This window comes from Cucurbita maxima, unplaced genomic scaffold (genome assembly GCF_002738345.1).
Source record: "Cucurbita maxima cultivar Rimu unplaced genomic scaffold, Cmax_1.0 Cma_Scf00001, whole genome shotgun sequence".
NCBI classification, from domain to species: Eukaryota; Viridiplantae; Streptophyta; class Magnoliopsida; order Cucurbitales; family Cucurbitaceae; genus Cucurbita; species Cucurbita maxima.
This window is the reverse complement of record NW_019272017.1, coordinates 5,672,468-5,697,317: the sequence shown is the minus strand read 5'-3', so window position 1 is coordinate 5,697,317 and position 24,850 is coordinate 5,672,468. Positions and strand designations below refer to the sequence as shown.

Genomic DNA, 24,850 nt, shown 5'->3' with positions numbered 1-24,850 from the left:
TTATATTTAGTTATTTAAGTTAAATAAATATTGAAATTGAGATTTATAATTTATATCAATTATTAGCTCACATTTCATAAATTTTGTTATCAATATCGACAAATTTTGGGTTGTATAAATTAAAATAAATTCCATTTTAAAATTTGTAGTTTGCTAAGAATTAATAAAACTTCTTATATAAATTAAGAATCAAATGCGTTTATAACCTAATAAAAATAAAAAATTTATTTTTTATGAAAATTTTCACTACTTAAATTAAATAATTACAAATTTTAAAATAGAGTCACTGGCTTGCCATAAATTTTAAATTAATATTGCAAACTAAAATTACAAATAAATTGTTACTTTCATATAAATTGGACCAACAATAAAAAAATCACCAATTTTTTTTAGAAAAAATATTAGGTTGTATATGATTTATATATATAGATTTCATTCCAATTTTATATTACATTAATAATAAAGCTACGAATTCTTGATTCTTGTTCATATTGTATATTCAACTATCGGGAAAATGATATTAAATGTAGAAGAGAGACCACATAAATTTTAATTTAAATATTTAAGGATGTATTTTTTTAAAAAAAATTTATATAATTATTTTATTTTGTATTTTCTTTCCTATATTATAATCACATAATCTCTTATTTTATTTTATATTATAAAATTTAGAATTAAAAAAAAAAAAAAAAAAAAAAAAAACTATACTGAAAATGGTATTATCAAATAATATCTGAAACTAATGGTTTCCCAATTTTCCCAATTGTAACAACTCAAGAATAGGCGTCTTACCTCAAAAAAGGGGTTTCCCAAAATTGTGTCAAGAATAGCTCTCGCAACTACAGACCCCTTCAGATCTTCAACTCTCAAGGGGGAAAGATTTACTATGAAAACCTTCTTCTTATCTATATTCCTGCAACAATCTTTACTCAGTGATCCCGGAACCTGCATTCTCGACGTCAACTTCTCCCATCCCTGTGTCTTCCTCTTCCTCACTATCCTCGTCTCCGCTGATTTCTTCGTTGTCTTGTCGTAGCTTCGCCATGTGCTCAGCAAGCAATTTGTCATCTCTTTCACTCACCTATGGTAGTAATTGGACAAGATTGGATGTGAGCTGTGATAGAAAGGATGTAATTGTTGATATTAAAATGTGCACATATGTTGAGACTCACCGCTCGAGGTGCCTCCTTCACCACAAGCTTTCCCTTGTGATGCTCGATCGCCTCGGTGCAAGCAATGATCGCTTTCTCAAGAACAGTGATTCCTTGCTCCTATTCCACAAGAAATAACAAATGGAAAACCATAAACAAAGATGCCATTTGAAAAACATAAAACAAGTAATCCTAGAACTTCATTTTCACCGGTCTACTCCGGCTAATAATTAAACACACTCTTTGCTGCTACTATGAGGTCTTGAAGCACAAGAAGACTCTATTTAGTGTCGATAAATGGGTCTGTGAGACTTTTGTTGCTCTTCACGGTACACTTTTGGACTAATACATGTCAAGTGGCGAGACGTGTTATTCATCAGTATTCCAGATATCTGTTTCTTACCTAAAAATGTTTTCACTCTTACAGATTCAAGACCAATCAAGATGTTTTTTTTCTTTTCTCGTTCGATGTTTCTCTCATTACCAAGCTCATCCCGAAAGAAGAAAGGCAGAGGAGACCCGTTTGATTGGGAGATGTAAGAAATTAAAGGGTAGAAAGGTAACACTAAACAAAAACTGAAAATGATTGGAGATGAAAGAAATTAGAATTCACTAAATTGCAAAATATCCATGCATAACAAACAATAAGGTATCACCTAAAGGGGAGGACTGCACTAACCTTGTCAAGTGTCTGGGTAGTAAGGACGTAGAGTGGAGGAGCAACCAATTTAATTTTAACAGGACAATCATCGTTTCCAACAGCTTCAGCTTTCCGCATTGCTTCCTGCAACGTCGGATGGGTTCGTGTTTTACATTTCTTATGAAACAACTTCAGCTCAAGGAAAACAAATAAAAATCAGAAAATGTGAAAGGAATCAGACAAACACCTTAATGTGAAGAACACCATCAAACTGGAAGCACTTCATCTCGATATCAGCCCGAACCTTCAAGGGTTGGGGAGTCATTCTTCTTCTAATATTCTTTATTAGTGCATCTTTGACATCCTCAGACATTGCGGGAACTACCTTAGTTACCTAAAATACAATATAAAATCAGAGTTCAAGCAAAATTTGAGAGAACAACACTGCAATTTGCATGGACCAAGGCTACCTCCTGTCCGTCGGGACCAGCTTCCTTGACTTCACGGGTAAGAGAATTCAACACCGAGTCAGGGTCAGTTACAATGATCTTGAATGCCTGCACAAAAGAAGGTTAAAGTCCCTAAATTTTTCCAGAAGATAGCCCTTTCTTTTAGGATGCAAAACAGAAACCATACCTCAAAACCGTGACCATATTTCCGGTACAAAGGCCAGCCAACATGGACATACAAGTCCTACAAGAAGAACAAAATCACCTTAGAATTATAATTTAGTATTTTCGACAACCTTTTTCCATTACAAATTAATATAACAGAATATTAAGGTTCCATTTCTTGGAATTAAAAAATGTTTTCCTCCCTTTTCTTTTCTTTTCTTTTTTCTGGGGGGGTGGAATCTGGAAGGAACAAGCACAAGTCAAACTCAACAAGAAAAAACAAATGAGTAGTCCTTTCTAGAACAAAGCAATCTTAGCAATTAAAGGCCATACCTAAAAAGTCACTTCCTTTCACTGTTCCACACATCTCTTAAGTTTTCTTAATGTAGCTCAAAAAGATGCAATACATTAATATATATAAGTGAGACAATAAAGTATGCTTCCGAAGTGCAATATGCAAAGTGCAGTCCAAAACGTTGAACCACTCGATAGCTTGGAGACAAGAGAAACACAAGCATCACTCAAGCAAAGCTAAGAGCATTAGTTTAGAAAATTAGAAGTTAATATAGATCAATGACTAGCAAAGAAAATTAAGACATAAATCAAGAAATATTAATACTAATAACCCAAAATGTAAAGTTTCTCAAACTTATTCTATCCATTCAAAAAGAGAATTGGAAAAACAGATGCAAGAGAGAAACTTAAAAACATATTATTTTAACAGTTTTTGTGTTTCAAGTGTTGAAAAAAAAAGTCTTAAGGCTTACACATTTTTGGATTCATAGGAGCTAACAACTTCATGAAAATGCACTCGAGAAAAGTCTTTGTTCCATGTGCCTCACAGAATTATAATATCAACTTAGTGACTATTCTTAAAAATATAAAAGTCCAAATATGGATCTAAGATAAATACAATGAGGACAACGTTCACAGTTTGACGTCCCCAGCTGATTTCTCAAAGAGGGTCAATTTTGTTCAAAAAAGGGCATTCGATTGCTGTTGGAAGAGAACAAATAATATAGGGACTGGGATCAGAGAGAGTGAACGAAACCTAATTTATATCAAGGGAACTAATCATGAGTGTCCTAGTTTAAACCCAAGAAAATGGTGATTGCCATGTCGTAATGATCACAGCATGCCTCTTTGCACAAGGAATGTGCACACTGCCCACCCCTCACCTATCACCGCATCCAAGTGCTCGAGGTCATCGCAACGATATTGAGTAACACGACCTTGGCTAGTTTTAAGCCATTCACCAATTGGTAAATACGCAGCCCTTTTATCCAAACATTCTCAATATTGTTAACCCAAGAGAATTGAATCCAACTAAGTAGACAAATTTGCAACAAAGAAAAGGGGAAACTCCTATGTAAATTTATGAATTTTTCTATGTAATGTACACACACCCAACTAATCAACAATATGAACCTCCAATATCTGTTTGTTGCCAAGACGCTCATAGAATTTTTAAATCAAAGGTGGCCAGCATAGAATTGAACCACACCCTAAAAGTACTTCACCTCTTTCCCTTTCCCAATAATCAAAATGCCAATTCAGAGTGGATGTACGTAAAATACCCAGTAACACAAACCAAGAAAATGCACGAAAACAACTTCAAACATCAAGCAAGAAGCTATAACTTCAAGAAACACCTAAAACAGCCATCAATAATTCTCAAAGTAGCCATAAAAAGCCAGAGAAAAAAAAGGATACCTCCAAATCAATGTTCATAGTCTCAGCAACATGGCGCATTATAGAGTGAACAAGCTTGCTCTTGTTATACCTCTCCTCACAGGCCTGAATATCCTCCTCAGACACCCTTCTCTTACTCAAATCAATATAGCCCTTCTCCTTGTCGACCCTGAGGACCATGACAGGCTCGATTCGTCCAACCTTAATTAAACTGCTAACACTACGAATACGACGGCGAGAGAGCTCGGAAAAGAGAATCATACCCTCGATGTTGTTGTACTCAAGGAGGGAGACGTAGGCGCCCATGTCGGCGATGTTCTTGACCTGGATCATGACGGCCATGTCTACCTCCGGGTACTTGGCTTCGTACATCCGACACTCAAGGTTAGGGGAATGGGAAGCCATGGTTGAGAGATGGGAAGGTCTGAGAGAGTTAGAAAGATTCCTGTGACAAAAAAGGGTTTAAGGGGACGAAATGGGGTTTTCTTTTTGGCCAAATTTAGGGCTATGGTTAGAGAGAGAGAGAAGCTTGATTTTGGCTCGAAGGAGATAGAGATTCTGACAGGCGGAGAGAATGGCAATCTTTTGGGGGGCATAGTAACGGAAATTACAAGAATTTGAGGGGGTTTAGTGCAAAAATGAAAAACTAAAGAATAAAACAAAAGCGTCGACAGCAGGATTCGAACCTGCGCAGGCAAAGCCCAACAGATTTCGAGTCTGTCTCCTTAACCACTCGGACATATCGACGTAATTGGAATTCGAAACTAAAATATACGTATAATATATTTTAATGTCAAGAAATTAATAAAATTGTCTATGTTTTTTCCTCTTAGATGCCATTATTTGTTTTGTAAATTTTTACGGATCCTTTTCAGTGGCTGCATCTAAAAGACCAAAACATATATTTAAAAAATAATCACTGAGCTAATAAAATATTTTTTTAAAATTACGTCTTAAATTTGATTTATTAAATTATAAATTTAGTTTTCGCAAAAAAAAATGGTTACTCTTCATGAGCTGAGATAAATTCGTTCATCTTTTAAATATTATTCGAAGGCTCATATCACATCAACAATTAGTTCAAATTTTAGTCAATGATGTCCGAGAATATCAAAGGAGAGGCTCATATCATTTTAGCAATTAATTCGATTTTTTTCAATGATATTTGAGCATACCAAATGAGAGATCTTGTTCGTGATTTCATTTTTAGTCCAAAGAACAATTACTCTATTACTTGTGACTCCAAATGTGATGTAAAGAGACTAACATTTCACATGGTTGGATTGAAGAACACCCTCTTTAGATATATTGTCCCTTTAATTATTTGTTTTCATTACTATATACTTGATGAAGAAAATAACTTTGGACAAGTTTTATAGGTAGTAGATCTCTTAATTTAAAAATGTCATTAAATCCTTAAACAACTGACTTTAAATTAAATTCCAATACAATTAATCATACTCTTAATAGGATCAATCACTAATTTAGTAACGATAGCCCGTGATCACTTTAGTTTCATCTTAACAATTTCTGAAGTTTCAATTTTGCCTTATTCAACGAAATATTTTCTGGTAACCACGAACATAGATATTATAAAGGGGTTGGGCAAGAATAGTAAAAGGATGAACAAGCTCAATCCTTTTCCTCATATATACATACAAGAATGAATATCGTAAAGAAGTAAAACCTAAAGTTTGTATAATTTTGTAGTACAAAAACTGAAGCACTTGAATTTTGCGGTATAACAAAACAGCAAGCAAATACAAAATGGCATCAGTCTAAATCTTTGAATCAAAGCCATGTGAAACAGATGGAAGCTCAAGCTCAACGAGACCCGAAAGTAGCACATAAAATGAGTAAACTCTTCCCTACAACTCAGATCTGAGTCTAGCGTCTGCGTCTGCGGAAAACAATGTCAAGGACAAAGATGTTGTATAGTTAGTAAGCAACATTTGTTACAATTCATCTTTTAGAGGTCATCTATTGTCATTGCGCAACCAGAAGAGCCAATGGAACAGTGATAACTTACTTGATTCGGGCTCCAGCACAGGTTCTTCCCCATCCACAGTGCACAATGTGTCAAAATCATGTTCAAGATGAGGAGCCACAATGTTTTCCTGCAAAGAGATGACAGCTTTAATAATATCATTCGGTGGTAACAAAATACTTGCGTATTTCAAAAGGGAGGTGGAAATTGTACCATGAACACTTTGAAGGAACAAAAATCCGAATTGTCACAACCCTATTCATCCAAATAAAAAAGATTCGTAAGGACTGTAATGTGAAGAAGCTAAAAGTTCAGCAAGAAAAGTGAACAATGGAAAATTTTGAGTGAGATCCCACATTGGTGGGGGAGAAGAACGAAACACCCTAGGAGACACCTTTTAAAAGCCTTAGGGAGAAGCCCGAAAGAGAAAGTCCAAAGAGAACAATATCTGTTAGCGGTAGGCTTGAACTCTTACACTTTGAGATGAAAGTCCACAATTTATCATTGAGAATCGAATGATGGATGAATGTAGTTCATTCAGTAATAATATATAACATGAAGTTTTATGAAAGTTCAAACGTGAGCTAAAAAAAATAAAAGAATAGGAAAGGGTGCTAACCGGCATTGTTATGGGTTCTTCATTATGCAAAACTCGCACAAAGTACTTATCCGACAAGTTAGCAGGGCAGTTATAGAGAACCAGCATGTTATTCCCAGCAAAAGGTGCAACGGTGCTTCCCTTCCATATTCTAGTAGCTGGAGGCTGTGGAGGAAGTTGCAAAGGCTGCTCCCTTAGTGTTTGTCCAACATCTGTGATATTCGATAGCAAAAATCCAAAGATAAGAAAGGAACTGCATAAGTTTACGAGTGGTTTGGTCATACAAAAAATAAGGGGAAAAACTCGAAGATTATTAAACGCATTTACCAGGTCCTTCAAGGAAAAGCCCGAGCAAACATGTGAATGGAACTACAGTTTCAGCATGAGCAAAACGAAGTCTTGCCTTCTCATAGCTGCCAAGAACTAGCTTTTCTACCAAGAACAGAATGCGAAAAACACAGTAAGACGGATAAGAAACTCTACTAAATAACTTCCAACTTTGGCCATTCAAAAATTCCATTGGGAAAAGAAATAGGAATAAAATGAATGATTTTCTTTTGTTGGGGGGTGAAAAACAAAACTTTTATTGAGATAAAATGAAGAAATACAAAAGGCCATACAAAAAACTGCCTACCGAAAAAGGCAAACACTAGCTATACAAAAAAGGTCTGATTACAAAAGTCCTTAGAAACCACCACCCGAATTACCCAAAATTACCCAAAATGAGGCATCAAGCCTAACCATCAGCAACACCTCCCCCAAAGATGTCTTAAGGAAACTCAATGATTCGACACAAAAACCTTCTGCTAAAAGCAAAAGTAAATACAAAGGTATGAGCTATTCGGAGAGTAAACAAGAAAATATAAACAGCAGATGTGTGTGTGTGTATATATATATATACCTTCTTTGGCCTTGATGGCTTGCTTCATGGATTGAACAACATCTTCCAACAAAGGAATTCCCATTTTATAGTTTAATGAATTACCATAACCCTTCAATATAAACAACTCCACATCATCCGTCCACTCCAACAAAGCAACCTAAGCACATAGGACAAAGATTGCAAAGCTGAGAACCAACAAATGCAGAACTACCAAACATGACTGCAGCATGCACAGCTAGACCAAAATCATTCAACAAAAAATTCTATACAAGCGGATTAGAAAGAACTGGAAAATCTGATCATATCAATAGAAACAAAATCCCCTAGTACAAGCTAGCCTCATATATGGGTTCACTGCCATTCAAGAAGGACACCACTCTCCTGGTATCACCTTCCTAAATGTTAGAAAAACAATATGTAGGTGCTTTTTGTTTAAAAGATTTATTTATTCATTTCCTTCAATTAAGTTAATTAATTATTGTCTTTAAATGAAAAGGTACATTGACTTTGCTTTAATGGTTTATTTTGAATTTCATATCAATGCTTAATTCTTTCTTTCAATTCCTTGCATGGTAGGCTATTTTCAAACTCAAATGAGGTCAAATTGATTCTATAAACAATTTTGTTTAGGCAAGATTTTGGTCTTATATTTCAAATTTTGAATTAAAGTCAAAATTGTAAAATTTTTACTTTTTTTAATTGTGTACAGTTTTCCTAATTTGATTGATTTGACTCTTGAGTTGGACTTTTATTCTGAAAACCTCGTAAGAAAAACTTCACTTCGGCAAGTTTTCACATTCCAAGTCAACTGGAGCATAAATCTTGCAACAATAACTATTGCAGTGTGCTATTACAACCACGATTCTTTTCCTGCTTGTCAAACTGAACCCATCATGCATTTCGACATTTGTATCAGATCTTATACGACTCCTATTCTCCTTGAAATAGGGACACAACCTAACACTATGACAGCAATATACTTTCAAGCTACCTAAGCTTTCTTTTAGCTTCTCTCTAATGTTGGGATTTATTTAAATGTAGTCTTGGGAGAAGATTACACAGTCCAAAAGGAATTCTGGATTCAGTAGATGGACACACAAGGAGAGATTGTTCATGGAAGCAATCAACCAAAAGAAAGAAATATTACGGCTGAAACAGAAAGGAGTTCTCTTATTTGTAAACCTAAATCAAACATTTAACTACGTTTTGAATAATTGAGTGAATTTTCATTTCTTGGTGGCNCATAACTTAAAACCATATCTACTGGCCACTGAATACTTGAGTGGTAACAAATGGTATTAGAACTAGACACGGGGTGGTGTGTCATAAAATGCTGGGCCTCCAAAGGCTGTTATCAATAGTATTAGAGCCAAATATCGAATAATGTGTTGAAGACAGTAGACCTCCAAGGGAATGGATTGTAGTAATATCTATTGCGTGGTGGGCTCGAGTTGTTACAATTGTAGCCTGCAGAAGAAGTACCTACACTTGCATAATATAGTGTTGATAACGGAATCAAAACTAGTGGTTTTTGAGCCTATCGTGTATCCTAATGCTACGTTAAAAAAAAAAAAAAAAAAAAAAATACACACACACACACACACATAGCAAATCAGTGTCCATCTCTTTTGTCTCAACCTTCTGCCTTTTTTAAAAATTGTATCTCTCCAACTAATTGTAGCTTGATTTCCCATCTTTACTCTTTCAGATTTGTAAGAAGGCAACTATACTAAATACATAGCCACATTTTCTGTTCCTTCTAATAAACCTTAATTAAGGTATATTTTCTCCACGAAGTATAAGCATCTTTTAAATACATTTGAAACCAAATCCTACCACTAGCATGCCAGTAAGTAATAATCTGAGGTAAGACTGATAATCCAAGTACCTCGGAAGGGCTGAACAGTCCACAAGCTTGATTTGTTATGTTCAATAAGGATGCCTCCTGCAAATGAAAGGCAAGGGGTCGTCTTAGAATCATAAACATTTAAAAAAAAAAAAAACCATCTAGAAAACAGAGAGGGGGGAGGTGGGGACTGAAGATCGATATTTCTTCTCCCACCATCAATTAAAATGTTTCTTCCGGAAAAAAAAAAAAGAAAAAAAAAAAAGACATTTCCTCACCGTTAATTAAAAGATTTTTTTGTGACTTTCAATATCAACGATAACAAAGCACCAAGATCATCAAGAATTATAGGATCTTTTTGTTACTTTCCAAGTACATATGTCAAGATAAAACAATGACCCTTTTGCTGCTAGGAATGGCCGTAAAATTTCAAAATACATATTCAATATTCTTGACGTGGATATTTTACGGGGGATTTTGACTTCCTGTATTCAAATATGAATGAAGACCGACTTCCTGTATTCAAATATATGACTGAAGAATCACCTGCTTACAGAGAAACCAAAGTGATGAAATGTGCAGCCGGGTAAAATTTAGCCCATAACGTTCAGTGAGTGACTTAGTTATATCATCAAGTACAGGTTCCTTGAGTTTATCAACGGCAGGTTCCTGATTCTTCCTATAATCCTGCATTGAAAATTGATAGTGATGAATGACAGAAACCAGCCAACCACTAAATATCTATTTAATAATGGAGGATTTAAGGCTTGAGAATAATTTAGGCATATGTAGAGTAATTAACGTGGACCTACTGAAGATTTAAACAGCCAGACATAAGTCGGTAAAAGTTCCGGAAAGTGTGAAAGTCAGAAAATTCTAGAATAATGATGAACATGGGATAGATGTCATGAATGTACACAACAAGTTCATATTTTTAATAATTTAAAAAAAAAAAAACGACTCTTTTTTTTTCCGAGTTCAGGAGACGAACTTTTGGTCGAGTGTATACACTCAATTGATCTATACTCACTTCAGTAGAAACGCCTCTTGTTGCACTTGAGATTTAAATTCCTTCATTAGTTCTGAGACTAATATATCTCAAAGAACCATGGGAGACTATTACAAAATACGACAACCTCATACATGACACATGTTCATGCATGCACATTGCAAAATAATAATAATAAAACTAGTCACACTGATTGACACAGGACTCTGGCCCTCTTATTATTGTGAAAATTCTCCCTCAAATCCACCAATTTCTTATAAGCCAGTTATTTGATTAGTTCCAATAAACTAAATTATTTTTACTCCTAAATTCCTGCTCCTAACTCACTGGGAAAAAAAATATATAGCGAAATAGAGAGTGTTAACATCACAATTTTAAAGCTGAGGGAGGTAGAAGATAGAAAATAAATCATATGACAAACTCCCCCACAAAGAAGAAGAAAAGAGGGAAATGGAAAAATGCAGAATCAAATGTTACAAGAAAATAGCGAGCTAGAGAGTGTTAACACTACAATCTTAAAGCTTGGGGAGGTAGAAGATATAAAATAAATCATATGACAAACTTCTCCACAAAGAAAAAGAGAAGAGGGAAATGGTGCACAATCAAATGTTACAACGGGAACGTACTTACTCACAGAGGCTACAAGTAAACTCAAGGGCGCTAAGCTGTAAGACATAGGGGCATTAACTCAAAGGCAAGAAATTGTCCATGAAAAAGTCACACTTGATCACTTTCACTCATCCAAACACAATTACATTGAGCGAAAATTGGTTCCCCGCAACATTAAAGCAATGAAGTATCCAAACAGAGGGAAGCCTCCAAGGAGGATGAACGTTGCCGAAATCCCCTCAAATTAGCACAAATATCAGTTATGGAATAATCTAATAGAAAACCTTATCAGGTTTGCACCAAGAGGCAGATGAAAACAAATATAGTAAAAAAGATGAGTCAAACATCTCTCTGCTCCCCCAAAATGTTTGTGGTTTCTCTAAAGCTACGTATTCCACTTATCAAATTCAACCAAAGGACTTTTACCCTCTTCGTAGAGAGATGTGTCAGCAGAAGGATATTAAGGTTGATGAAATTTTTTAATGAAGGGGCATAGCCTATCCAAAAGCACCAAGAAGAGAATTGTCAAAAAATCACAGCAGAGGAGCAGTGGGCAAAAAGGCAGTCCTGCGATTCAGAATTTTGATGGCAGATATAGCATCATTTGGGAGAGAGATCAAGCAATGGGTCCCATTAAATCCTCTATAATTCTGGCTTTCCAGAAAGAGGAAACTACATCATGAAAATATTCTGGAGACACAAAAGTGGACTTCAAAAGAGACTAGTATACCCACTCCCCTCTTTAAACGACAGAATAGCCAGCAACTACAATTTTTCCTTTAGGGTGATTGATGTAATGCTAGTTAACTCTAAACTACATGTATTCTATTATTATGATGCAACTAATCTTTATCTTTCTTGCATATCCTAGAAACATTTGTGTCTGAGTTCAAGTCGAAACTATGGTAACAGATAACCATGGGAATGATTATTATATATGCAGCCAACAGCATGGTTTATTTATTTATTTTTTTTTTTTACCGTCCATCAAATGATCAAGTTTTAAACACCTGCAACAAATAGACAACATGTAGAAGACTACTGAAAAATTACATTTGCATACATGTTCAAGAGGGTATGAGTGCTAGATTCATCATGCACGAGCTAACACATAACAACAACAAAAGTGCAAAACAGTAAACAAAAATATGATTGTAATGAAAATAGAAATATGCAATCAATCTTTGGCAAATATAAACTATAGAAATCAGAAGATAGTTAAGAATTTATGATTACCTCGTACTTCTGACAACAATCAAAAAACCTAAGCATCGTATCACTGGCACGACTCTCACTGATGACAGAAAAAGCTCGACGACGATCTGATCCAAGGCTTCCTCTCCCACTAAATAGCCCCATACCAAATGCCACAGCACTAGCTGATGCCCGAGGAACCTAATTATTCATGGAGGAACAAACATAAGCATACATATTATGGTTCTAACAAACAAATGAGACTCTAAGTCTATATCCTCCCAATCCAATACAATTAAGAAATAAGAGGTACAAAACACAAACAATGCCAAAAGAGGAAATAACCTGAGTTGCTTTAATTGTATATACTTCTGAGCTATAATCATCACTAAACAAGTCAGAAAACAATTTTCTTGTTCGGATCCCAAGATAATACAATTCTTCCTCTCCTTCAGGAATTAATCCTCCACCCTTCACTTTTCCTCTCCAAGGAGATTTCCATCCCTTAAACCAGGAAGGAACTTTACGCAGAGATGAGTCATTTCCTACAGAACCTCTTATAAGCATGTCTAATTGACTTTCCAAGTTGTTTAACTCTCTGATCCGTTTTTTGGTTGGATCTCGAGTTCCGTGCCTAGCCTGAGAAATAATAAACCATTAAATCTAATCAAATCTTGTTATTAGAAAGCAGGAACACATTTAAGTCTAATCTATTCATTAATTTGGAATTTATAGCTTTCAAAGAATTCCAGACAAGTCTAATCAAGTATTGTTATTTGAAAGCAAGAACAAAAATATCAAATACACCGTGCAAAAAGATCTGGTATGTAATGAAATATTGATACATTCACATACGCACAAAAATACATATACTCTGCTAGAAACCGTGGCAGGAAATCAATCTTGCATACCTCCCCTTCTATTGGGGATTATTGAGGTACCATTTGACATTTAAGTTCATACAAGCAACCTAATACATATCGACCAAAGAGAAAACTGTGGAGTCAATTGATATGGAACAGAAAAGGAAAATCAATCTTAAGTTGGGCATACATGATGCACCCTAAATATTCATAGTTTATCAAAAAAATTCTGAAATATACTCTTTTATTTCCACCCAATGCTTTTATGCTCGTAGAACACAATAATTCCCTATCAATAAGCATCATGAAAGGTAATTAACCAAACTGTTATTGGAAACCAACAAATTTGGAATATAAATTACCACAAGATTTAAATGAATTGGAACACATCCATCAGGAGCGGGAGCAATGTTACTATTACGACCATCATTTGCAGCACTATATCTGTCCAGAAAGATCAATATTAGAAATTATATTTTTTACTGTGAGATTGTACTTCATGATTATTGAAAACATACTTTTTTTTTCTACAAGAAAGATTAAGTTCTTATTGATATTTGAAAAGTAACAAGAACAATAGAGACGAAAACCGCTCTAGGCTGCAGACAAATTCCATGCAGCCTAAGCATACAAAAAGACAGACAGCTTCCTGAATATCAAACTAGTAAACCCCTCAAGACAACTCAAGCTTGAAGCCTAGTTACAAGAAAGCTTTCCAATTACAAATAGTCTCATTGATTGAATAATTTTGTAGATCTGGAAGAAACTAAGCATGACTTTCCAATTAGAAATATAGGACATCAATCCATCCATCCATCCATCCGCTGACTTTCTTGTCAATTTCTCTCGTGGATTCGAGGATGGAAATGAAGACAAATTTTAAAACACATGATTTCTAAGTTTCCATTTCAATCGTCCAATCAGAAACGTTAACGTTTAAAACAGCTATAAAACAAGCACATCGAGTTTCAGAGATGTTTCCTATGAATCAAATCATCAATCATTCGCGCGAAAAACTAAATGTACNNNNAAACAAAAAAAAAAAAAAAAAAAAACGCGAAGATAGATTGAAAAACCGCCTATTAGACAGCAGAAAACCAGCGAAATAGATGAGAATGTCAATGGAGAGAACCTGGTAACAGTGGACAGATGTTGCTTTATACTGAACGGTGGTTGTTCGGCTCTCGAACTGGTGAACAAGAACAATAAAACTAGAAGAAAAATCGGCATTACAATGTGCTTCGTTCCTGCCATTCATCCTTGCAGAGAGAACGCACGAATATAAATAATACAAGAAAGCACCGAGAAACTCTCTCTGGTAAGAAAATTACAGAAAAAGAAGGAAGAAGATCTCTGCAAAACTTAATTCATTTAAACCAATGATCGAACCGAAAATCCGTTATAGACCGGTTTTACATTCATTCCTTCTTTGTTTTTTTTTTTTTTTTTTTTTTTAAAAGAAAAACTAAATTAATAAACATAAAAGAAAAATAAGGATATTAGTATAAAATTGTCCATTTAATTATCTCAGAAAGCCCAGCCCAAATCTTGCTGTGAGAACCACTAGGCCCAAAAGGCTTTACCCTAATTTCAGTACTATCCCTTCATACTTGAAGCTTTCATATAAATAAAACCGCCGTCGAACCTAATTTCTTGTTCGCCTCTTCCGAAGCTCCAGCTCTCTATCCGCAGGCGCCGGCGGCAATCTCACTGAAGGGTTTTTCTCCGTCGAACATCGTTTCGACAATATGGTCAGTGGATCTATCTAGTAGTTCGTTTTCTCTGTTGGTTCATATCTCCACTGATGATCTCCTTTAAGATGTTCTTTCTCGTTGTTTCCAGTTTTATTTTGGTTCTGCCTGTATTTTGTGATTTGTTAGGTTGAGATTTTTTTTTTTATGAGTTTTATATAAGAGTGATCCTTCTTGCAAGCTCTTTAACCTTAAAAGTGACCACAGCAAAGGGCACGGCTTATTAGTTCATACATGATTCAAACACTCTCCCACTCAACTGGTTTACCCTAGGTTTTTACGTGTTTACATTATTTAGGGTTTTCATTAGTACCCTTTTGGACGAGATTTGTTTTTTCATATAGGAATTATAAGCTTTATGTCGAGTACAAATGTCTTCCTACGGTCTACTCGAGTTATTTTCCTGATGAATGTGTTATAGAGTTTGTAGATGATTTTGGTTATGCTACCGATCCATCATGAAATTTGAGTTTGCTATTTGGTTTTGTTGTGTAAGAGTCTGTGTTGGAAGAAGGCGTGGAGGGTGTTTACTAAAGGACACAATTAGTTTGGTCGTCCTGCACTTCCAGAAATATGCATACTATGATGGTTTCAGCAAGATGATTTCCTCGTATTTTTGTTTACTAAAATTAATGTATATGGCTTTGACAGGCAAGAGGATTGAAGAAACATTTGAAGAGGCTCAATGCTCCAAAGCATTGGATGCTCGACAAACTTGGTGGTGCATTTGTGAGTGAAATTTCTAGTCTTCGTTTCAGTTTACATTTTATTTTTACCTACGCATTAAACTTATTTCTGACATTCAGTTCTACCTTTTAAATCCCCTTGTAGGCCCCCAAACCTTCATCAGGACCTCATAAATCAAGGGAATGTCTCCCACTAGTCCTCATATTGCGAAACCGATTGAAATATGCTCTCACATACCGTGAGGTAATTTCAATTTTGATGCAACGACATATTTTAGTTGATGGGAAGGTGAGGACTGACAAGACGTATCCGGCTGGCTTTATGGGTATGCTGATCTTAAACTTTTATTTATTCTATTGTTTCAGTTTCAATATTTACTTACCAGAAGATCTTTCAATCAATTCTTCTATCATAAAAAGTATTGGCCGATCCCTAACTGCTGAAGAATAGGGATGCATCTTAACTTTATCAGCAAAGTTACCGTTTGCAAGCATGATACTAACAGTCACCTGTTATGTAACGTGTTTCAATATTTTGGTTGTGAACTTGTTTGGAAGTTGTTCTTTTGAAACATGTCACTGCTTGGAACTGATGTGTCTTTTAGCTGTATAATGTGTTCTGTTTATTATATTTTTAATGCGTTACACTTATTTTTGTTGTAGATGTTGTGTCCATCCCCAAGACAAATGAGAATTTCCGGCTTCTGTATGACACTAAAGGGCGTTTCCGCCTTCACTCTGTCAGGGATGAGGAGGCTATGGTTTGTTATTCGACCTGTCATTTGTTGCAAGCATTCCTGTTGTATAGAATGTAGGGTGCTCAGGATACAGAAAATAAATGCAATTGCAAACAGAGTTTTTTAACCATTGTCCAAACAGAAAATTACACTTCAATACCAATCTGCATTTTTTTCTATATGATTCCAATTCAACTGTTTTCTTCCCTTGGTTAAGATTTTTGATCTTCATGTAGGGACATTTTTTTCTATGTGATAATCGTAATGGGATGATTCATGATGACTGTGATATTGTCTTTGCAGTTCAAGCTCTGTAAGGTTCGCTCTGTGCAGTTTGGGCAGAAGGGAATTCCTTATCTGAACACGTACGATGGGCGTACCATCCGTTATCCTGACCCCCTGATCAAGGCAAACGACACCATCAAGTTGGATCTTGAGTCTAACAAGATTGCTGATTTCATAAAGTTTGATGTAGGAAATGTTGTCATGGTGACTGGTGGACGAAACAGAGGTCGAGTGGGAATCCTTAAAAACAGAGAGAAGCACAAGGGAAGCTTTGAGACAGTCCATATTCAGGATGCAACTGGGCATGAATTTGCGACTCGGCTAGGCAACGTGTTCACGCTCGGGAAGGGAACCAAGCCATGGGTTTCCCTCCCCAAGGGCAAGGGTATAAAACTTTCCATCATTGAAGAAGCTAGGAAGAGGCTTGCAAGCCAGGCAGCAGTTACTGCTTAAGAGTTTTTGTTGTTGTAGTCATGGATTTTCAATGGTTTTGATTTGGCACATCTGTTTCTTGAATTTTGCTTTCTTGATCATTTATGGGTAAGTTGAGATCTTTTGAGACAATTTATTTCTACTAGAAACTTGTGGAGGCTGTTGCTTCTATATCATGATTTTGTGGTTCAAAAATACTTACAGTGGACTGAGGCCGAGTTTGCTGATTTATAGTGTTGTGACTCTGCTCTACCCTCAATTTTATTTCTCCACCGGCTTTTTTTTTAAGAAATGAGGACTTATTTTTCAAGAGTAGGTTTTAATTATTTTAATTGAATAATTAGACTAAAGAATTTTTTTTTTCAAAAGCTATCTATGTCTGATTTGACAAAAAAGTTAATTAGCCGATTGATGGAATTTGAGATATTGATATTTGCATTAAATACATTAATTTCTATTCAAATCGTAATTGCTATTTGAAAAAACATAAAATTTTAGGATCTTATCTTTCTATACTACAGATTTGAATTCCAGATAGGTAATGTTTATAAATTAATTTTTCAAAACTAAAATAATAATTAAAAAGAAACTCAATAGACTTGGAAATTGATGAATTAAAATTTGTTAATGGATCTAGGAGAGGGGAAGAATAAGAATATCTAATATTTAATTCACCAAAAAATAAAAAAGTCTTTCGTCTATTAAATTAAAAAAAAAAAAAAAAAAACTTGTGGAAGGATCTAATTAAGAGTAAAATAGAATTTAAAAAAAATTAAAACCAAATTAAAATTTGACAATTTAGCAAGACTAATTGTCTTAAATTGTCACAAGCGCTAAGTCAAAGTGGTACAAAAATAGGATAATGATAATAATAAAAAGAGTGAATCTCCAATTACAACGTCAAAACAAACCTTTGAAAACCAAAGCAAAACAAACATTAACATGTTAACCAGAGGAAATTCTAACACACATCTACCCCTAATCATCTCCCTATAAAAACTACTAAGAATCATCACAAGCCAACCATACCCAAAGCACAGCCCAGAGCTGAACCATTTTATTTTCATATTCACTGCACTTTAACTCTATGCAGCAAACTCCATTCCATTGTTTATGCTCCCTCATGAAGCAACATCTGATCAAAGTGCCAAACTCCTGAAAATGTTTTCAAATGGGTTCAGAAAAAATATGGTTAGCAGACCGGGGCATTCTATTACAAACAATATAGAGCGAGAAAAGGCAGGGCAGGGTGAGGCAGGGCGAGATGGGTGTACTCTTACCGTGTCCCTTGCCCACTCTTCTTAGCTGAGCAACATACTCTGAGATTTTCTTGATTGCTTCAACCTACAATGGTGATGTTTGAAGAATTGAGAATTGTTGTGCTTATATGAGAACAAGACATGATCAATCACGTCTTATTTATGGGTTATATTACCTGTTCCCCCAAATATTCGCTTTCCACAAATTCAGTCAGCTGCACATCACCATTCTCTTCAGCCACCTAAAAGAGAAGGCCAAGTTATAAGCATAATTCAAAGACATCCAAACTAAATGTGAAAGCTAGAAAAGCTCTACCTTATGCAAGTGAAGTAACTTCTCATTGGTTAGCTTCTCAAGGGACAAAGCAAGCTCCATTGCTTAGAAATTAAACGAGAGACTTCATTTAGCGTCACAATCAACAACATGTAGATATTTTCATAAACCAAATAAACCAAAGTCTTCATCATTAATGTTGGGAGGTCAATATCATTGAAATATAAACAGTCAACTAACCATATAAGGCATCTCCCTTTTGCTCATTGTCATACTCACACAAGGGCTTAATCATACTCTCCAACGTCACTCTCCCACCTCGTTTGTTCTACAAAATAATTCCAACATCAATAAATAATCTAAAACCAAAATCAACTTTTTGTCTTAACTCAACTACCTGATATTCCATCAATTTCTCAGCATGATCCCTCTCTTCTTCACTTGATTCCTTGAAAAACCTTTGAAGAACACCATTTCAGTTCGAGGAATTACAGAAAAAAGAGACTTAGCAATTGAGGGCCGTTTGATAACCATTCTTTTCGAGCATTTTGAAAATTAAGCTTTAAAAACACTACTTCCACCTAAGAATTGTGAGGTAATGAACATAATTTTCTAAAACAGGAACCGAAAAACAAAATGGTTATCAAACATGCTAAAAACAAGATTAGATAGTCAATACTCACTTGGCCAAACCCTTGAGTGCTACGTTGTCTCTATCAAAGTAGGCAAACATGGAATGGTATACATATGATACATTGTATTCAACACTGTTATGAAATCCAATTGTTAGCTTTCCATATAGAAACTCATATCCAGAAATGTAACTCCAAACCAAATAATTTCCATATAATGAATCAAATTCATATTTAAATACCAGTACGAAAACACCAAACAAGATATATACGTTTCACAACAACCAACAAGTTATTTCCATATAAAGAATCGTATTCATATTTAAATACCAGATATTAAACATCAAACCAAATACGTACGCTTCAGAGTAAAATAATATACATATAACTAGAATTAAAACACCATACCAAATATACGAAACAGATTACCAAAAATTAAAAGAATCGAGCAGAGAATTATAAAATCAAGAAACAAAACATTTCAAAAGAAGATTACCACATACAGATCTTCCCAAAACAGAACACAAACTACAATCAAATAACTCAAAAGAAGATCCGCTAGAGAAAACGCACATACAATACCTCCAAAATAAATAAAAAAAACCAATAAGAAAACTCACTTAATCTGCTCATTAATCGCAGCCTCACAGGCATCGCTATACTTCTGGCGAGCAAGCGAGACTTGAGGAGCAGTGGGAATAAGACTGAGCTCCTTCTTGACCTCCTCAAAGGGCTCAAAAACCACTCCCGTCAATGGCCGAGTGTTAGCGCCCTTCGAGGCAGAAACGATCAAACCACCACCATTTCTAACCGGAGAAAGCCTAAGAATCGAAGACGACGAGGACGACGAAGCAGAAAAGAGAGGAACCAAATTCTCCCCTCGAGAGTTAGAGACAGAGATGGCGGCCGAAGGAGCACGAAGAAGCATGATTGAGAAATTGAAGAGGATGAGAAATGGATTTTTGAGGGTTTTGAGAGACTGCGTGTGTGGTAGAAGTGGATGAGGATGGAGGTGGAGGGGATGACGAGAGTTGAGGGAAATATAAAAGGATGGGAAAATGAAAGATAAGCCGTTGGATGAAGATACACGTGAATGGTGGAGATTGAGAATCGGAGTTGAGCGCGTGTCAAGCTCGTGCCCGACTGTGAGATGGATGTGGTTGGTTTCATTTACGCCGTAAATATCTCAAGACTTTTCAATGCAATTCCACTCCACTCAATTTTCTTCCATTTTTTTTAATAAATAAATAATATATATTAATTTATTGGATAAATTTGAGTTTTTATATTAAATTAAAGAATAAAAATTAGAAATCTAAAAATAGAATTTGATTCGCAATTTTCTTCTTGGTGGAAGAGTCAATAAAAATGACAAAATACAATGAACTTTTGATGGTGGACCTTTCCAGCCTCAAGCTCTTTGCTTGAAATGGGCCTTGGCCCAAATACAATGAACTTTTGATGGTGGACCTTTCCAGCCTCAAGCTCTTTGCTTGAAATGGGCCTTGGCCCAAATACAATGAGCTCTTGAAAGTTTGAAGGCCTAGCTCTCATGTAGTCCCAGAGAATGGTGCCTTTACAACAAATAATTACAAAACTGCCACTAATATATTACACAACTATTTAAGCCAAACTAAAAAGTATATAATTGAAAATATTTTTTTATGAATATTTTCAATGAGATCCTACATCGTTGGAGCGAGGAGGGGAACAAAATATTATTTATAAGTGTATAAAAACATCTCTATAGCAAACACGTTTTAAAAACTTTGAAGAGAAGTCCGAAAAGAAAAAAAAAAAAAAAAACAATATTTGTGCTACAGTAAGGACAGGTTTAGTCTCGAGAGCCTCACATAATATTTATTATCTTAAAAACCGAAGCCAAGTATTGAATTTTGGGACACAGAATATTTGGAAGCGAAGAGATTTGACCAAATTTTTACGACCATTAGACAAATACATTAGAAAAAGCATATGACATCTCGAAAATGAATTCTTANAAAAAAAAAAAAAAAAAAAAAAAAAAAAAAAAAAAAAAAAAAAAAAAAAAAAAAAAAAAAAAAAAAAAAAAAAACAGCCAACGAAGCTCATTTAATGTTTGGCATTGGAAGCCTCATGTTTTTCCTTCTAAGGCGGTGAAGATGTCTGTTTTTCTTCCTTAATTTACACTTTTTCATTTCTAATTTTTTAAAACAAAAACATCACACAAATCCATAATAAAAAGTTAATAATTAAAATAAAAAATTATCATCTTCATTAAAATTAAAATTTTAAAAAAATTTGCTAGGGTTTTACAACATGACGACAAAGTTGACATTAATTAGGGCACTATGTCCAAAACCCTCTTTGTTTTGTTATTTCCCAATGTCTTTCTCTTTAGCAAAACTTTGGTTTATAAAACCCTAATTTTGTGTATAAAATTCATCGTCTTTTGTTTTATTTATTTGATTTAAAGGAATCTCTTCATCTTCTCATTTTATTTCATTTTCAAGTAAATCCAATGTAATTGGTTTTATCTTTTTTGGACTTTTTCTCTTGGACTTCACTAGGAAGTTTTTAGAATGCGTACGCTAAGGAGAGGTTTCATACACTTATAGAGAATACTTTATTTTCCTATGCAATCAACATGAGATCTCACAGTCCACGCTCCTTATAGGTCCAGCATCTTCGCTGACACTCGTTCCTCTCTCCAATCGACGTGTGATCTCACATCCACTCTAAATAACCTTTTGCCAAATTTGGGAGGATATTATCATAAATGAATCCACCAAGCCCACCAAATCAAAGATTAACTCTTGGCACATTTTGTCTAAGTTACGATCGGTATCTCTATTTATGTTTTTTAATTATACAGTTACATGAATAGATAAAACTATCGATCGATAAGTTCTTCCCACAATAAATTATATTCCAACTTCGAATGCTCTAAGAAAATAAAGTAATAGGTAGGGTTTGTCATAGTTGTAATTAATGAAAAACCACTGTAATTAATGTGTAAAACGATTGCTTCAATGAAAGACCAACATACAATGAAGCAAAGCTAGGCGTTGGGTTATGCAATTAGAACAAAAAAAAAAAAAAAAAAAAAGGCCTTAGAATCATGTGAGAAGCAATAAATGCAAAAGACTTTGGGGTTCTACAAAACTCCTACAACTTTCAATAAACATCATTGATTATTCCAAAAATGGGTTTCATTTGTAATAACCAAACCAAAAGATCATTAAATGTCTTGTCAGAACGACATTAAATTGTGTGGTTTTTATTAATTTCATGTCATTTTCTTCATACCCTTTTGAAATATAATCATATGTGTGTGTATATATATATATATATATATATATATATCTCTGGTTTAAGCATCTTTCAATTTCTTTATTGATTGATGGTAGCCAGTTATGGATATCTCTGATTTAATTGATTGTACTAACAAGACATGTGAGATATGAGCATAGGGCTTGTGCTTGGGAATTTTTTTTAAAATACCTTATTGTATTTTATTGTTTAATAATTAATGATATGTCTTGAGATTTGGTTTGGAATCATGTTGTTATGAGTTGTCCAAATGTACCATTTACTCCTAATATTTTTAATATAATTCAATTTTGATGGGATAGTTGTGTAGATCTTTTCGGTTTACGCGTTTTGAGAGTGAGTGAGAGATCGAACCATCATTCCTCGATTGATCTATACTTAAATTGACATGAAAGTGTTATAAGTTGATTGGGTGGATTAAGTTAAGGTGAACTGACAGAACAACCATAAGACCTCACACTATTGAAGGGAGGAATGAGCATTCTTTATAGAGGTGTGGAAACTTTTCCCTAACAGACGCGTACAAACGTAACGAATTAAAACGAACAATATCTGGTAAGAGTAGACTTGAGCAGTTATAATATAAATTCAAATTCACAACTTTTAAATTATGAAAAGAAACAAAGTTGCAAACACCGATGCTTCTATTTCCCTTTGGTCAAGGCTACCAAACACATTTGTTTAAAGGTTCGCTCATAGATATCAATTCCATTTGATATGATTTGATTGGGTCTTGAGAGGGACTCATATTTGTTTCTTTGTTTACCTAATTAGTAGTTGGATTATGCTACAAATTCCAAGAAAGAGAGAGATTATGAAGCATATTTGATATGGGTTTTCACATTAAAAATGGTCACTTGATCTATTTATGAACTAAAACAATTGGCATTTCTTGTATGAACCACAATTTCGACAAAGGAATATTGTTGGTAATTGGAAATTAATTATTTGAAATTTCAAGTGGCATTCTAAATACAAATTCATTCCTTGAGCCCACTTTTTATTTTTTATTTATTAAAAATATTATGTCAACAATTTTGTATTTTTACATCAAGATAGCATAATTAGTTTATTCTTTTTTTTTAAAAAAAAAAAAACAAAATAATATAAAATTTTGAAATTTTAATATTTATTTTAATTTATCATTCGTGAATGTGTCTATATACACAAACAAATGGACGATGCTAATTTGACTGTCGGTTTGAGGAAATCAATGAAAAAAAGATTTGTAGTCAAACAATGAATTCTATTTGAAAAAAGAGAGTTTTTTTTTTTTTTTTTTTTTTTTTTTTTTTTTTTTTTTTTTTTTTTTTTTTTTTTTTTTTTTTTTTTTTTAATAATTAAAAAAAATATTGTTTTATTATTAGTTTTTGTGAGGTTTCACGTGTGAATGTTTGTTTTTTTGTGGCCCCTTTTTTAAAAAAAGAAGAAGGAAAAAACAAACATTCGTGTCAAGTCTTTCTCTATGTATTTCAAGCTATTTGGTTTATTTTAGAGTTTTCTTTTAAATTATTATATATATATAAAAAAAAAAAACTATAACATTTTAATTTTTTTAATTTTAAGTTACACAACAAATTTAAATAACCCATCTAATCGGATCATAGATTGATTAATAGATTTATAAGGAAAAGATGATGAAGATCCTGCACATGAGTGTGGTGCTTCCCGATACTTGAGCTATAGAGTGATTTAAGTAGAACAAGCTAAGAGTTTGGAGATTGAGAATAAACTTACTTCTCCTATGTTATAACATCCAAAATGGTGCTTCAAACTTGATTGGGTTGACCCTTGAACCAATTAGATTTTGCAAAGTAGGAGCCTTGACGCCATTTGGGTCTTGAGGAGTGGATTAGGCTTCAATTTGGTATGTTTCTTGGTCTAGTAGTCTTTGAATTTGTCCAATAGGTTGAGGGTCATACTTTTTAGCATCTTAGTGGTATACTTATAGAAAGCAATAGCAATTAAAATTTTCTAAGGCTTATGTCATACAATTTTGATTAAAAAATTTGAACCAAAGATGGCTTGTTAGGAACAAAATAGTTTAATGGCTTACGATCGAAGTCCACCTGGCTCAAACGTTCAAAAAAAGAGGTTCGTGAGGTTGAGCTGAGGACGAAGAAATTTACCCTAAGGGGTAATGAAACTGCTTGATCGATAGAGCGACCTCAACATCTCCCATATTGACACTACAAAACATTCATCGAACCTCATATCAATCTTTACAAACAAAACTCCACGTTCAATTCTTTTCACTTCATAACAACAATCGAATTGCTCCCAATTGTCATAATTTTTTCTTTATTAAAAAAAGAAACGAGAAACAAAAAACGTCACCGTACACCGCTTTTACTACCAATATACCAAGATCATATTGCTCCAAAATGAAGCAAATT

The 24,850-nt window shown here is 34.3% G+C and overlaps 4 protein-coding genes and 1 non-coding gene across 6 annotated transcripts; 1 reads left to right on the top strand and 4 right to left on the bottom strand.

Moving 5' to 3' along the window:
• Positions 1-724: 724 nt before the first annotated feature.
• LOC111485664 (eukaryotic translation initiation factor 2 subunit alpha homolog) lies at positions 725-4,687 on the bottom strand. Its single transcript, XM_023132650.1, has 7 exons — positions 4,119-4,687; positions 2,428-2,484; positions 2,262-2,348; positions 2,039-2,185; positions 1,831-1,935; positions 1,173-1,271; positions 725-1,081 (listed from the first exon to the last, which is right to left on the bottom strand). Exons 1-7 carry the CDS (start codon positions 4,500-4,502, stop codon positions 926-928), a joined length of 1,035 nt encoding a protein of 344 aa, XP_022988418.1. The 5' UTR covers positions 4,503-4,687; the 3' UTR covers positions 725-925.
• Positions 4,688-4,762: 75 nt separating this feature from the next.
• On the bottom strand, positions 4,763-4,844 carry TRNAS-CGA. The gene has a single exon. It is a non-coding gene; the product is annotated as a tRNA-Ser (tRNA).
• An 868-nt stretch (positions 4,845-5,712) lies between these two features.
• On the bottom strand, positions 5,713-14,457 carry LOC111477244 (multiple inositol polyphosphate phosphatase 1-like). 2 transcript variants are annotated; one of them, XM_023121307.1, is made up of 12 exons: positions 14,219-14,457; positions 13,449-13,530; positions 12,569-12,862; positions 12,266-12,424; positions 9,958-10,098; positions 9,454-9,510; positions 7,584-7,722; positions 7,010-7,114; positions 6,704-6,894; positions 6,298-6,339; positions 6,127-6,214; positions 5,713-5,997 (listed from the first exon to the last, which is right to left on the bottom strand). In XM_023121307.1, the coding sequence occupies exons 1-12, from the start codon at positions 14,338-14,340 to the stop codon at positions 5,966-5,968; spliced, it is 1,452 nt and encodes a 483-aa protein (XP_022977075.1). In that variant the 5' UTR covers positions 14,341-14,457; the 3' UTR covers positions 5,713-5,965. The 2 variants fall into 2 exon arrangements, with proteins under 2 accessions (XP_022977075.1, XP_022977067.1); XM_023121299.1 differs by lacking the exon at positions 5,713-5,997 and having other exon boundaries at positions 6,074-6,214.
• A 247-nt stretch (positions 14,458-14,704) lies between these two features.
• Positions 14,705-17,208, top strand: LOC111477286 (40S ribosomal protein S4-3-like). Its single transcript, XM_023121359.1, has 5 exons — positions 14,705-14,837; positions 15,489-15,566; positions 15,669-15,849; positions 16,187-16,284; positions 16,564-17,208. The coding sequence occupies exons 1-5, from the start codon at positions 14,835-14,837 to the stop codon at positions 16,996-16,998; spliced, it is 795 nt and encodes a 264-aa protein (XP_022977127.1). The 5' UTR covers positions 14,705-14,834; the 3' UTR covers positions 16,999-17,208.
• Positions 17,209-17,821: 613 nt separating this feature from the next.
• Positions 17,822-20,176, bottom strand: LOC111477295 (ferritin-3, chloroplastic-like). Its single transcript, XM_023121370.1, has 8 exons — positions 19,763-20,176; positions 19,194-19,277; positions 18,908-18,968; positions 18,751-18,838; positions 18,553-18,614; positions 18,413-18,478; positions 18,258-18,321; positions 17,822-18,132 (listed from the first exon to the last, which is right to left on the bottom strand). Exons 1-8 carry the CDS (start codon positions 20,068-20,070, stop codon positions 18,089-18,091), a joined length of 777 nt encoding a protein of 258 aa, XP_022977138.1. The 5' UTR covers positions 20,071-20,176; the 3' UTR covers positions 17,822-18,088.
• Positions 20,177-24,850: the final 4,674 nt, after the last annotated feature.